The 14,122-nt window shown below is 42.4% G+C and overlaps 1 protein-coding gene across 1 annotated transcript in view; it reads left to right on the top strand.

The window, feature by feature from the left end:
• The window catches only part of LOC115174980 (arf-GAP with SH3 domain, ANK repeat and PH domain-containing protein 2), a 37,401-nt gene extending 24,018 nt beyond the window's left edge, over positions 1-13,383 (top strand). Inside the window, exons 15-28 of the mRNA XM_029734068.1 lie at positions 911-1,044; positions 1,264-1,358; positions 1,989-2,178; positions 2,528-2,613; positions 3,099-3,214; positions 3,442-3,509; positions 3,839-3,949; positions 5,947-6,223; positions 8,726-8,827; positions 8,974-9,244; positions 9,617-9,678; positions 11,515-11,597; positions 11,990-12,109; positions 12,192-13,383. Of these exons, the coding sequence (XP_029589928.1) occupies positions 911-1,044; positions 1,264-1,358; positions 1,989-2,178; positions 2,528-2,613; positions 3,099-3,214; positions 3,442-3,509; positions 3,839-3,949; positions 5,947-6,223; positions 8,726-8,827; positions 8,974-9,244; positions 9,617-9,678; positions 11,515-11,597; positions 11,990-12,109; positions 12,192-12,266 (1,790 nt within the window). The 3' untranslated portion in view covers positions 12,267-13,383. The remainder of the gene's footprint in view (positions 1-910; positions 1,045-1,263; positions 1,359-1,988; positions 2,179-2,527; positions 2,614-3,098; positions 3,215-3,441; positions 3,510-3,838; positions 3,950-5,946; positions 6,224-8,725; positions 8,828-8,973; positions 9,245-9,616; positions 9,679-11,514; positions 11,598-11,989; positions 12,110-12,191) is intronic.
• Positions 13,384-14,122: the final 739 nt, after the last annotated feature.

The raw sequence follows: 14,122 nt of genomic DNA, 5'->3' as shown, positions 1-14,122 counted from the left end.
GGGCAAGACAAAATATTTAAGTGTCTTTGAATGGGGAATGGTAGTAGGTGCCAGGCGCACCAGTTTGAGTGTGTCAAGAACTGCAACGCTGCTGGGTTTTTCACACTCAGTTTCCCATGTGTATCAAGAATGGTCCACCACCCAAAGAACATCCAGCCAACTTGACACAACTGTGGGAAGCATGTAGAGTCCATGCCCCGACGAATTTAGGTTGTTCTGGGGGCAAAAGGGGGTGCAACTCAATATTAGGAAGCTGTTCTTTATGTTTTGTACACTCAGTGTATATAGGGAATAGTGTAGAATTTACACTCATGGGACACTGAAAATAGTGCATCAATAAACTACAGCTCCTTCTTAGGAGTGGAACTTTATTTAACGGTGCTATTTCAGGTGAGAACTTATAATGGGATCACTCTAGTCTTTTTTCTTTTTATTGCTTTTTTAAAGTATTTTTCAAGTTTATTGGACAGCGACAGTTGAGAAAGACAGGAAAATGAAGAGGAGAAATGGTGTGCCTCTCCTCCAGCGCTGGCATACAAATGTAGAATCTTAATTTGATCAATCTTTTGTTGCTGAGAATTTTCCTGTGCAGGAGGAAATGCAAACTTGTGTATTCGAGGTTTAAAAAGGCTTCTAAAGTGTGTAACTTACATTTTAAAATGTCAGACTTGATTTACCCTAATGAAAAATGTATCAACTCCTACAAAAAAATGGCCATTGATTATAATCCCCATAATAATTCACATTTCCTGTTGCTGCAGGATTATTTTCCTGCTGTAGAAAACTGGGTCAAATTAAGATCCTACATCTCTACATGTGTGCCCTGAGGCAATGTTAGCTAGCGCCAGACCACCCCGGGATACAGCACACTAGTCTTAACACTGATAATATCCTCTATCTCTGTCTTCAGATCCCACCTGGCTCTCCACTAACCTGGGAGTGCTCATCTGCATCGAGTGTTCTGGAATCCACAGGGAGATGGGCGTCCACTACTCTAGAATACAGTCTCTCACACTGGACGTCCTGGGAACCTCAGAGCTCCTGGTAGATACTACAGGCTTTTAGGATTTTATTTGACAGACTTTTGTACTATAGTATAGTTAGTAAGATTATCAATAGTGTGGTCCCCAGATCTGTTCATGGTGTCTTGACATGGTCGTTGGTCATTGTCCATGTTCGTCACAAACAAATCTGGGACCAGGCTATATTAATAAAGGCTGAGCAGATACGAAATTTACGTGTGCTCTACCTGGTCTTCCCCAGCTGGCTAAGAATGTAGGGAACGCAGGTTTCAATGAGATCATGGAGGCGGACCTGTCTGCACAGAGCGTGACTAAACCGAACCCCTCCAGTGACATGTAAGTGACAGACTGCAGGGCAGGCCAACAAAACAGGAACAACACTGAATAGATTTCATTTCACATTAAGTCGAATACGTTTCACTTCTTTTTTTTTTATACTGTTTATAGTCCTGAATGTCTCAGGTTGCATCCAAAATGGCACCCAATTCAATGGGCCCTGGTCTACAGACACCCTGGTTTGAATCCAGGTTATATCACAACCAGCCGTGATTGGGAGTCCCATAGGGTGGCGCAGAATTGGCCCAGCGTCGTCCAGATTTGGCCGGTGTAGGCCGTCATTGTAAATAAGAATTAGTTCTTAACTGACTTGCCTAGTTAAATAAAGGTTAAATAAAAACATTTTTTACAAATAAAAGTAGTGCACTGTGCTGCTGAGGGGAGGACGGCTCATAATAACCTGATGGAACCGAGTGAATGGAATGGCAACAAATCATGTGTTTGATGCCATTCTACCCCTTCCACTCTAGCAATTACCACAAGTCCATCCTCCCCAATTAAGGTGCCACCAACCTCCTGTGCACTAATGTGTAAGGGAGAGTGTGCCAATTTTTACGTAGGTTTGCACTTGTTTCCTGTCTCTTTCCTGGTATTTGATCATCTATCTGTCTGGGCTCTGGTCTCCCTCAGGCAGACGAGGAAGGACTACATCACAGCCAAGTACACGGAGAAGCGTTTTGCTCAGAGGAAGTGTGCGGACTTGGCGTCCAGACTGCACGTCCTGTGTGAGGCAGTGAAGACCCGAGACATCCTCTCTCTCATCCAGGTCTATGCTGAAGGAGTGGACCTGATGGAGACCATCCCGCTGGCCAATGAGCATGTGAGATGATTGACACTGGTTGCGTCCCAAATGGCACCCTATTTCGTACATAGTCCACTAATTTTCACCAGAGCACTATGGGCCCTGGTCAAAAATAGTGCACTGTAAAGGGAATAGGGTGCCATTTGGGGAGTAGACATTGCCTTCTAACAATGACATGAGAGAAGCATTAGTCTTGAAGTCCCTCATGGACTTAAAAAGCTTGACTGGTTTTTCTAGTTTTATAATGATGTTTTTGTGTGATTTGTCATATTTGAATGCCTCTGATTGGTAGGTATATTGGCTATATGTTTCTAATTGTGATGTTGTCGAACTGTTGTCGTGAGTTGTCGTTGTTTCATGCCCTCAGGAACCGGGTGAGACAGCACTACACCTAGCAGTACGAATGGTGGACCGCAACTCCCTCCATATTGTGGACTTCCTGGCCCAAAATAGGTACTAAAGTACTAGGTGAAAAGATGCTGGTTTTATAGCTTATAGTAGCAGAAGCAAACAAGCTCTCAGATATCAAATGTGAAAAGGGGAAGTTATTTAACAGCATATAATGAAATATTTAAATAGGAGCAGAAGTTGTTCTCCCAATAATTGTCAATATCAATGAACGGCAGTGTTGCCCTCTTGTGGTGATAGTTCTCAGCTGCCTGTCTAACTTAACTTTTCTTTTTATCTTCCAAAAGTCCTCTCAAGGATAGTAAAATAAGGCTTTTTAGGCTTAGGGGTTAGGTTTAGGGTTAGAGTTAGAATTAGGGTAAGGGGTTAGGAATTAGGGTTTGGGGTTAAGATTTGGTTAAGAGTAAGGTTTAGGGTTAGGGAAAATACCATTTTGAATGGGTATTCATTTTTTGTCCCCCACTTTGATAGTAAAACCAACGTGTGTGTGTGTCTCTCTCTGTCTGTACTTTTGTCTGTGTGTGTAACAGTGGGAACCTGGAGAAGCAGACAGCCAAAGGGAGCACGGCACTGCACTACTGCTGCCTGACCGACAACAGCGAGTGTCTCAAACTGCTACTGCGGGGCAGGGCCTCAGTCAGTATTGGTAAGTACCCTCATAGGATCCATCTGCATCCCAAATGGCACCCTATTCCCTATATAGTGCACTACTTTTAATCAGGGCTCATAGGGCTCTAGTCAAAAGTAGTGCACTATATATGGAATAGGGTGCAATTTGGGATACAACCCCATAAACAAATGATAAAGGGCTGGTCAAGTCCCATAGAAACACATTAATGAAGCTCTGATTGGTTTGTCTGCCTGTGTGTGCAGCCAACGAGGCAGGAGAAACACCAATGGACATCGCCAAGCGCCTCAAACATACGCAGTGTGAGGAGCTGGTGAGTGTAGGCTTGCAATGTAATCTGAAGGTCATAGACATTTTAACACAATGACTGCATCACAATTCTCCACCCTTTTCCCAACATGTGAACTTGCACACTTCTCGTCATGGATTTAACAATAGTGAAAACTCCCACCAGACAATGATAAACCATTCATATGCTTTTAAATCCATGACAGGGAGAGGGCAAAGGCACACTTTTGGAAAAGGGTGGAGTATTAGGATACAGCCTATAACAACATGATGATCCTCTTTATTATTATATGATCAACATGGGTAACAGCAGATAGAGGTTGACTGTACGTTTGTTGTCTTTGTGGTGTTCAGCTGACCCAGGCCGAGACGGGGAAGTTCAACGTCCATGTGCACGTGGAGTATGAGTGGCGGCTCAGCAACGACGACGACCTGGACGAGAGCGAAGATGAGATGGAGGACAAGGTGAGCTAGTTGACCTTTATTTTGATTTGATTTATTAGGATCCCCATGGCAACAGCTAGTCTTACTGGGGTCTGATACGTAACAAGAAAAAACATTAAAAACAAACAAAAACGTTAAAATGTACATACAGTACCAATCAAAAGTTTGGACACACCTACTTATTCCAGGGTTTCCTTTATTTTTACTATTTTCTACATTGTAGAATAATAGTGAATATATTAAACCTATGAAATAACACATGTGGAATCATGTAGTAATCAAAAAAGTGTTAAACAAATCAAAATATATTTGAGATTTGAGATTCTTTAAAGTAGCCACCCTTTGCCTTGATGATAGCTTTGCACTCTCTTGGCATTCTCTCAACCAGCTTCACCTGGAATGCTTTTCCAACAGTCTTAAAGGAGTTCCCACATATGTTGGCTGCTTTTCCTTCACTCTGCGGTCCAACTCATCCCAAACTGTTCTGGGCCAGCTGCAGCTTAACTAGGTCTTTCTTTGCAGCACTTGACCATATGACTGGACAATAATCAAGATAAGATCAAGCTAGAGCCTGCAGAACTTGCTTTGTGGAGTGTGTTGAAAATTGCTGAATGGTTGAATCATCAGCATACATGGACACACATGCTTTGTTTAATGCCAGTGGCAGGTCATTGGTAAAAATAGAAAAGAGTAGAGGGCCTAGAGAGCTGCCCTGCTGTACACCACACTTTACATGTTTGACATTAGAGAAGCTTCCATTAAAGTAAACCCTCTGAGTTCTATTAGATACAGTAGACAGCTCTGAATCCACAATATAGCAGAGGTTGAAAAGCCATAACACACACACTACCGTTCAATAGTTTGGGGTCACTTAGAAATGTCCTTGTTTTTGAAAGAAAACCAATTTTTTTCTCCATTAAAATAACATCAAATTGATCAGAAATACACTGTAGGGTGCTGTCTTTCGGATGGGATTTTAAACGGGTGTCCAAACTCTGCCTAGAAGACCAGCATCCCGGAGTTGCCTCTTCACTGTTGACGTTGAGACTGGTGTTTTGCGGGTACTATTTAATGAAGCTGCCAGTTGAGGACTTGAGGCGTCTGTTTCTCAAACTAAACACTCTAATGCACTTGTCCTCTTGCTCAGTTCTGCACCGGGGCATCCCACTCCTCTTTCTATTTTGGTTAGAGTCAGTTTGCGCAGTTCTGTGAAGGGAGTAGTACACAGCGTTGTACGAGATCTTCAGTTTCTTAGCAATTTCTCGCATGGAATAGCCTTCATTTCTTAGAACAAGAATAGACTGATGAGTTTCAGAAGAAAGTTCTTTGTTTCTGGCTATTTTGGGTCTGTAATTGAACCCACAAATGCTGATGCTCCAGATACTCAACTAGTCTAAAAAACGTCCAGTTTTATTTATTCTTTAATCAGAACAACAGTTTTCAGCTGTGCTAACATAATTGCAAAAAGGTTTTCTAATGATCAATTAGCCTTTTAAAATGATAAACTTGGATTAGCTAACACAACGTGCCATTGGAACACAGTTGTGATGGTTGCTGATAATGGGCCACTGTACGCTTATGTAGATTTTTCATTTAAAAAATCAGCCGTTTCCAGTTACAATAGTCATTTACAACATTAACTACGTCTACACTGTATTTCTGATCAATTTGATGTTATTTTAATGTGCTTTTCTTTCAAAAACATATAGCAGCAAAGGGTGGACCAAATCCATATTAATGCCCATGATTTTGGAATGAGGTGTTCGACGAGCAGGTGTCCACATACTTTTGGTCATGTAGTGTATGTGTTTATGACATCCCAAGGGAATCGGTGCTGCCTACTGTATACCAGACTCACTTGCTATGCATATAAGCTGTTCTATGCTGTGTATGTAGGCTGTGCTATGCTGTGCATGTAGCATATCACCATCTGTTTCCAATTGTTAAAAGAGATGGCATCGATAGCATTACTAGCCTGCTAATGATCTCTACCTGTGCGCCCTATCCCCCATAACCAGCCCATCCCCCACAGACGGTCAGAGCAGGAACGTCCTGTCAGCTGTTTCGTCCCGAGCAGTGGTCTCATGGGTACAATGCCTGGTGGTCCCAACATGGCCTCCCTGGCCCGCGACGCAGCCAGCCTGGTCAGAGACAAGCAGAGAGCCCATCTCCCCAGCATGATGATGAACAACGAGACCTATGGCACCATCCTGGAACTCAGCCCCCCTCCCACCGGCGTGCCAGCGTTACCGGTGGTACCCATCCCTCACCTTCCCTCCAGGACAGCCACCAAAGGTAGGTCAGGGGTGTCAAACTCAAGTCCTGGAGGGTGTCTGCTGGTTTTTGTTATTTCCTTTCGTTAGGTCCTAATTATCAGAGTAAGAACTCAACAGACACTATGAAAGCTCAAACCAAGTTTATTCTTCCCAAAGGATCAAACAGCTGAATCGAACACAACATGTTTACCATAGGGGTGGTATTTGTACCCCACTTTGGGTGGAGTCTCCTCCATCTCGCTAAACATTGTATCTTTATTGCTAGGCAGGAAACTAAGTGATACGGCAATAAACTTTTCCTCTCCCTTAACGTGACCTGATCTGTCCTCGACCCCCTTCATCACTAATCCACGGTTCTCTCCCCTTATCAATGCCTGCCACATGATCGTTTTCCCTACACTCAATACATTCCAAGCTTAACTGCATCCACCATATACCTTCCTCCTACAGATAACCATTAACCTCTGGTGTAGCCCCTCGCCTATGGCACCCCTCAGGTCTCTAGTATAACTAATGATTAATAGCGTTTCAAGTTCAGAAATCCAAACCCATCAGTCCCCCCTTTTTTTAACATTTGACATCCTACTGTTCAACATTACATAAACTTGGAAATTACTTATAAATGGACAAACGATGAGAATAAAACAAAAAAATAAATAAACATGATTAACATTCACAGTGACGTCTACAAACACAGAGATTTATGGCCTTATGTTCTATGATCACAACCTTATTTCCCTTCAGAACACTGATCATAACATGTCAGCTGGAGACGTTGACTCCTTCCATTTCAACTTTCATCCGACATTATCTCACCACCGAGTCTAACGATTCACTGGTCTCTTTTCCCCAGGATTCTCCATAACCACCGCACCACCATGTTAATGAACTAAAAAATAGGAAAGTTCATTTTAGGTTTGGTACCCCAATGCTAATTCCTTGTGACCCCTCCACCCTTTTGTCCATTCTAGAAATATATTTCAGAATAAGACAACATAAAATGTAAATCTATTTCATAATAAAACGACATAAAATGTCTCATGAGATTTAAAAAAAAACAAGGTTTTCTGAGTTACCAGGAGTGTTTGGCCAGATACTTTTCATTTGTTACCTCTTTAGAATCTATTCCCTGGGCGTTTCTCCTAGATTCTTTAACCCAAAATACTTTTTCCTGTAGCAAATTTAGCCAATTTCTCATCATACCGAATCCGCGATATTTGATCCCTGGCCTCTATTAACAAGTTGTGTAAAACGTGATCTCATCCGTCTTCCTTCACATAGAAACTGTAATCTCTATGAACCACTATCGATCGAACCGATGCCATACACCGATATGTGTACATTTCCATTCCCGCTACTTTCAGGAGGATTTGTTGCTGCTCTTTTGAAAAAGAGGCAAACTCTTGCATGGCAGCATTTCCTGCGAATGCAACAGGCTCCACTTCCACTCTACACTCATTATTCCAATACCCAGCGGCCCCACATCTAAAACAGGGATCTATCTCCCTACGCGTTGGTGTTTTTTCGCTACTTTTCTTTGTCTTACCTTGGCCATTGAAACCACTGTTAGTGACTTCCACTCTGGCCGTATTAACCCTTCACACGTCTGCGAAGTGAGCAGAGTTATATTCCACTCTCAAAGCATCCTGCTCTATTTCATCCACAACCCCCGCAATTGCCGTTTTGATCACAGGTTTCAAACCTGCCACCAAAGCTGAAGTGCAAATTCTGTCAATGCACTCCCGTACCCAGTCTTTCTGTGGCTGAGTACTTCTACTAATTCCGGGTTTATCTGTTTGCATTTTTTGTTGATAGAATGCTGACATCAAAAGATTGGTATATTGAGCTTTTGATTCTGGTTCTATGTCAAGTCATAATTGCCTCCCTGAATTCTCTATCAGATTAGAATGTTCCGTTAGCCAGGAAATGCTGACCAATTTTATCCAGTTTGCTACATTTTTCCCATATTCGAGCCGAACTGGTAGAATGCTTGTGCCCTTCTTTCAGCGCCTCCATGGTTTTATTAAAATCCTCTAGCTCCGCTTTACAGGGAGAATCTGGGCCGTCTGTCACCATTTCAATAGTTCTTATTCCCAAACCTCTCCCGACGGTGTCCAGGGTGTTTAGATTTCTTCACTCCCGTCTCTACTCCTTCTATTAACTGTTTTCCAAGGTAGCGCCACCCACTACCCCGGAGAATAGTTATGGTATTCGTACCTATTCATTGGTCACGGCACTTAATACCTTGCATTAGAACCAATACTATAGCGTCTGCAAATGTATTACTGGAAAATACGACCACCCCAATAGGGCATAAACCAACCTCTCTCCTTATTGCTACTGCTCATATACTCAAATCATGTTATCTTTCTCCTTTTCTAACCCACAGCTACTTGGCCCTCCAGGAATTGAGGTTGTCACACCTGCTCTGGACCATTGGTCCTTGAAAGTGTTGCTGGAATAGTGACAAATGGTTGACCCTATGTGACAAATGGTTGACCCTATGACTGTAACCTTGCAGGTCCACGGTGGAAGCAGGCTCCTATGGAGGTGGTGGGTAGACAGAGGTCCTCCTCAGACCCCCCAAACCCTCACACTCCAGACCCCAACAGCACCATGTATGGTAAGTGCACTATATCATACTACACAATAAATAACACAATATAAGCACTGTATTACAAGATATAAGTACATTTTTGATAACTGCAGATGTAAAAAGGCCTTTATAACTATGTGATAGATTAATATCACTCCCCTCTCTCCATGTAGTGCTTCCTCCAACTGCTCCCCCTCCCCCTGTGAACAAGAGGACCAATGTGATGGAGCCTAGAGGCCATAAGACTGCTCCTCTACCACCTTTACCTTCAGTATTACCTGGGCCTCCAGTGCCAATGGTCATCCCAGGAGCACCAGTCCTACCAACAGCATCCCCCTTCAAACCCACACAGCCCCCTCCTGTCCCCGCACACCCCTCTCCTGTCCCCGCACACCATCCCAGCAGGAGAGCCACAGGGCCCAAGTCACCTAAATCACCGACTAGGTAAGAACTGGGGCAGAATTTATCAAGCATCTCAGAGTAAGAGTGCTGAATTAGGATCAGTTTAGTATTTTAAATCACAATGAATATGATTACGTGGATAGAAGGTACCTGATCCTAAATCAGCACCTCTACTCTGAGACGCTTAATACATATGGCCACTGACCATGGAAAGATTATGTTTTGAATTCTTAAACTGCATGCTCATGAGTTCTCATTCAAGAGTATTGCATATTGTGTGAAGATAGAATGAGGGAGAAAACCTGTGGATAGATAGATAGATACAGTGGATGGATGGATGGATTGGTTTCACTCCCCGTTCTCCATGTAGTGATTATCAGTTAACTAAGACCCTTCATGTGTGTGTGGGTTCAGTTCAGATAAACCCACTCCTAAAGGACCTCCCACCAGGACTGCTGGACCAACTGATGGACCAGGTAAACAGAAAAATACAATTATTATAAAATATTAAATAACTGGTCTGTTCTGATTCAAAGAGCTTTAATGTACAGTTAAAGTCGGAGGTTTACATGCACCTTAGCCAAATACATTTAAACTCAGTTTTTCACAATTCCTGACATTTAATCCCAGTAAAAATTCCCTGTCTTAGGTCAATTAGGATCACCACTTTATTTTAAGAAGGTGAAATGTCAGAATAATAGTACAGAGAATGATTTATTTCAGCTTTTATTTCTTTCATCACATTCCCAGTGGGTCAGAAGTTTACATACACTCAACTAGTATTTGGTAGCATTGCCTTTAAATTGTTTAACTTGAGTCAAACGTTTCAGGTAGCCTTCCACAAGCTTCCCACAATAAATTGGGTGAATTTTGGCCCATTCCTCCTGACAGAGCTGGTGTAAATGAGTCAGGTTTGTAGGCCTCCTTGCTCGCACACGCTTACTCAGTTCTGCCCACCAATTTTCTATGGGATTGAGGTCAGGGCTTTGTGATGGCCACTCCAATACCTTGACTTTGTTGTCCTTTAGCCATTTTGCCACAACTTTGGAAGTATGCTTGGGGTCATTGTCCTTTTGGAAGACCCATTTGCGACCAAGCTTTAACTTCCTGACTGATGTCTTGAGATGTTGCTTCAATATATCCACATAATTGTCCTTCCTCATGATGCCATCTATTTTGTGAAGTGCATCAGTCCCTCCTGCTGCCACCCCTGTGCTTCACGATTGGGATGGTGTTCTTCGGCTTGCAAGCCTCCCCCTTTTTCCTCCAAACATAACGATGATCATTATGGCCAAACAGTTATTTTTGTTTCATCAGACCAGAGGACATTTCTCCAAAAAGTACGATCTTTGTCCCCATATGCAGTTGCAAACCGTAGTCTTTATTTATGGCGGTTTTGGAGCAGTGGCTTCTTCCTTGCTGAGCGGCCTTTCAGGTTATGTCGATATAGGACTCGTTTTACTGTGGATATAGACACTTTGTATCTGTTTCCTCCAGCATCTTCACAAGGTCCTTTGCTGTTGTTCTGGGATTGATTTGTACTTTTCGCACCAAAGTACGTTCATCTCTAGGAGACAGAACGCATCTCCTTCCTGAGCGGTATGACGGCTGCGTGGTCCCATGGTGTTTATACTTGCGTACTATTGTTTGTACAGATGATTGTGGTACCTTCAGGCGTTTGGAAATTTCTCCCAAGGATGAACCAGACTTGTGGAGGTCAACAATTTTATTCTGGGGTCTTGGCTGATTTCTTTTGATTTTACCATGATGTCAAGCAAAGAGGGAGTTTGAAGGTGGGCCTTGAAATACATCTACAGGTACACCTCCAATTGACTCAAATTATGTCAATTAGCCTATCAGAAGCTTCTAAAGCCATGACATAATTTTCTGGAATTTTCCAAGCTGTTTAAAGGCACAGTCAACTTAGTGTATGTAAACTTCTGACCCACTGGAATTGTGAAACAGTGAATTATAAGTGAAATAATCTGTCTGTAAACAATTGTTGGAAAAATGACTTGTCATGCACAAAATAGATGTCCTAACCGACTTGCCAAAACTATAGTTTGTTAACAAGAAATTTGTGGAGTGGTTGAAAAACTAGTTTTAATGATTCCAACCTAAGTGTATGTAAACTTCCGACTTCAACTGTATGGGCTTTGACAAAGGAGCCGAAACGCCTCAGCAATAAACATCATTGAAGAGAATTAAGCTGCAGTTCTAAACCTTCTTTTACAATTGTGGCTTTATTCTATGTGTTACGTCAATGAATTGATGATTCCTGTCTCTGTGTTTCTTTTTGTTTGTGTGAGCAGTAAAGGCTGCACCTGTACCTGGCTCCCCTCACAGCTCTGGTCCCACCCCTCCTCCAACACTGAAGCCCCGCTCCAACCACCCTGTGAGCGCCTAATATAATAATAAAATATGCCATTTAGCAGACACTTTTATCTAAAGCAAACTTAGAGTAGTGTGTGCATACATTTTCATATGGGTGGCCCTAGCGGGAAAGGAACCCACAATCTTGATGTTGCTAACGCCATGCTCTACCAACTGATCCACACAGGACCTGACCTCAGCCAATCATTAGCTCCTGACATTAGCCAATTAGAGCTGTTCAATCACTACCTCACACAGACTATTATAGCAATACAGTAATATCACATTTACACTGACTATGAAGTCATATTTACAGTCTTAGGATTTACCATCAGGACTGATTGAACACTTTCAAAATCATGAACTTACATTGTCTTGTCTCACTCTGTATTATTTGGCCCTTATCGCACTCAGAAACAGAAACCCAAGAGAGTGAAAGCCATCTACAACTGTTCTGCTGATAACTTAGATGAGTTGACGTTCACAGAGGGAGAGGTGATTGTAGTGGACGGAGAGGAGGACCCGGAGTGGTGGGTAAGTAGTGTATATATATACACTCACACTCAAGTGTTGTCGTATCTACCACTGACTGTATCCTGTCCTGTGTATATTGCAGTTTGGACATATGGAGGGGGAGCCGACCAGGAGAGGGGTCTTCCCTGTGAAATTTGTACACTTCATCACTGACTGATGCATCTGATGGTGTGACCGAAGCTGTCTCTCGCCTCCAGGCTGTCTTTATCTATGGCTGTATCAGAAGAGGCTGGTGGGGGGAGCTATAGGAGGGCAGACTCATTGTAATGGCTAGAATGGAATTGATGGAACAAAGTCAAACATGGGATTTCCATATGTTTGATACTGTTCCATTTATTCCATTCCAGACATTATAATAAACCCGTCCTCCTACAGCTCCTCCTACCAGCCTCCACTGGTCTTTATTATGTGTGTGAGACTGGGAGTGAAAAAGATGTGGAATGTGCACAGTGTGTGTGTGTGTGATGTTATTCTCATGCATCCAAACACCAAATGGCACCCTATTCCCTACATAGTGCACAACCTTTGACCAGAGTCCTATGGGTCCTGATCAAAGGTAGGGCACGGAATAGGGGATGTATACTATGTGACCTGCCAACAGAATGTTCTACAATGCTGGAAAATGTGTGACAAACTATGTAACGACATTAACCAAATAAGAGGCCAGGAGGAAACTGTTCAGCCCGCACCCCAAGTGTTGAGAAACTTAACTTCCACTTCAACAATTTGTTGGGACAACTGGAAATAACTGGAGAAAAGTTCTGGTTACACTATGGCTAGAATTCAATCCAATCGCGCTTCGTCCACAACGTGCATTTTAAAGGCAATGTTCCCTTGTTCGCGGAGACCACATTCATGGTATACGCTGCACATGTCGGCTTAATCAAAGATGACCTTTAAATGGTGTGTTGTCCCTCAAATCCAGTAATGTGTATTGTGTTATCAACTCAGATGGGTATTAAAAGAGTACATTTCTAATGTAATGAAAACCTGTTGTACAGACATTCAACATTTTCTACATATTACATAGTCATTAAACTGCTGTGAATCACAAACACTTGCCACAGTGCATGGTCATCCCTGACCACTTCTGCTGATGGGAAACTGATATGTTTGATCCTAACATAGAAAAAAAATGTAATTTATCAAGAAAGCATTTGTGAATATATAATGCTATCAAAAGGGTTACAGGGTAACTCTGTATGTACATTGTTGTAGCTGTACAATCATCTTCCCTCTTGTTCTTTACAAGGTCATTAAAACTTGAAATGGCTCGTGTGTTTTGTCTTCAATTCATTATGTTATGACGGATCAGTATAGCGGTCACTACTTACATGTACTGTAATGACAGTCCAGATGATGATGAAATGACAGATCATAGCAATCTAATAACTGCTCTTGCTGCTATGCCCTAAAATGTTGTTACAACACCGGTGTCGTGACGAAAATCTCCCCCCTGCCAGAACAAACTTCACGTCAGGACAGACAACCAAAATGAATAATTCATGTATGTATGTTATATTAAACATGGAGGAGGGAGTCAAATGTTGGCAAGCAATAAACATTTCAGAACAACTATGGATTAATTATTATCCTTCCATTTTAAAAATACTAATCGAATAAGACATGGGAGAGATGATGAATTTCGACAGAGATTTATAGACTAATACAAAATCAGTAGCAGATTTAAGTACGGGCAACATGGGCAGCCGCCCGGGGCGGCATACAAGCTAGAACCGCCACATACACTTGAAACAAATAGCCAAACCGAAAACTGCAGACAAAAATGCTTTCTGCTACTAAGATCAGTGAAATGTAGGCTAAACTGACCGAGTGAAGAACAGAAATCTCAACTGGCAAGCAAGTCGCAGCACTGAACGACTCTGTCAATCACCGCATTCTTATTGGCAGACTCACTAGCCTTGGTTTCTCAAATGACTGCCTCACCTGGTTCACCAACTACTTCTCTGATAGAGTTCAGTGTGTCACATCGGAGGGCCTGTTGTCTGGACC

This window comes from Salmo trutta, chromosome 35 (genome assembly GCF_901001165.1).
Source record: "Salmo trutta chromosome 35, fSalTru1.1, whole genome shotgun sequence".
NCBI classification, from domain to species: Eukaryota; Metazoa; Chordata; class Actinopteri; order Salmoniformes; family Salmonidae; genus Salmo; species Salmo trutta.
This window is presented reverse-complemented; position numbering and strand designations above follow the sequence as displayed.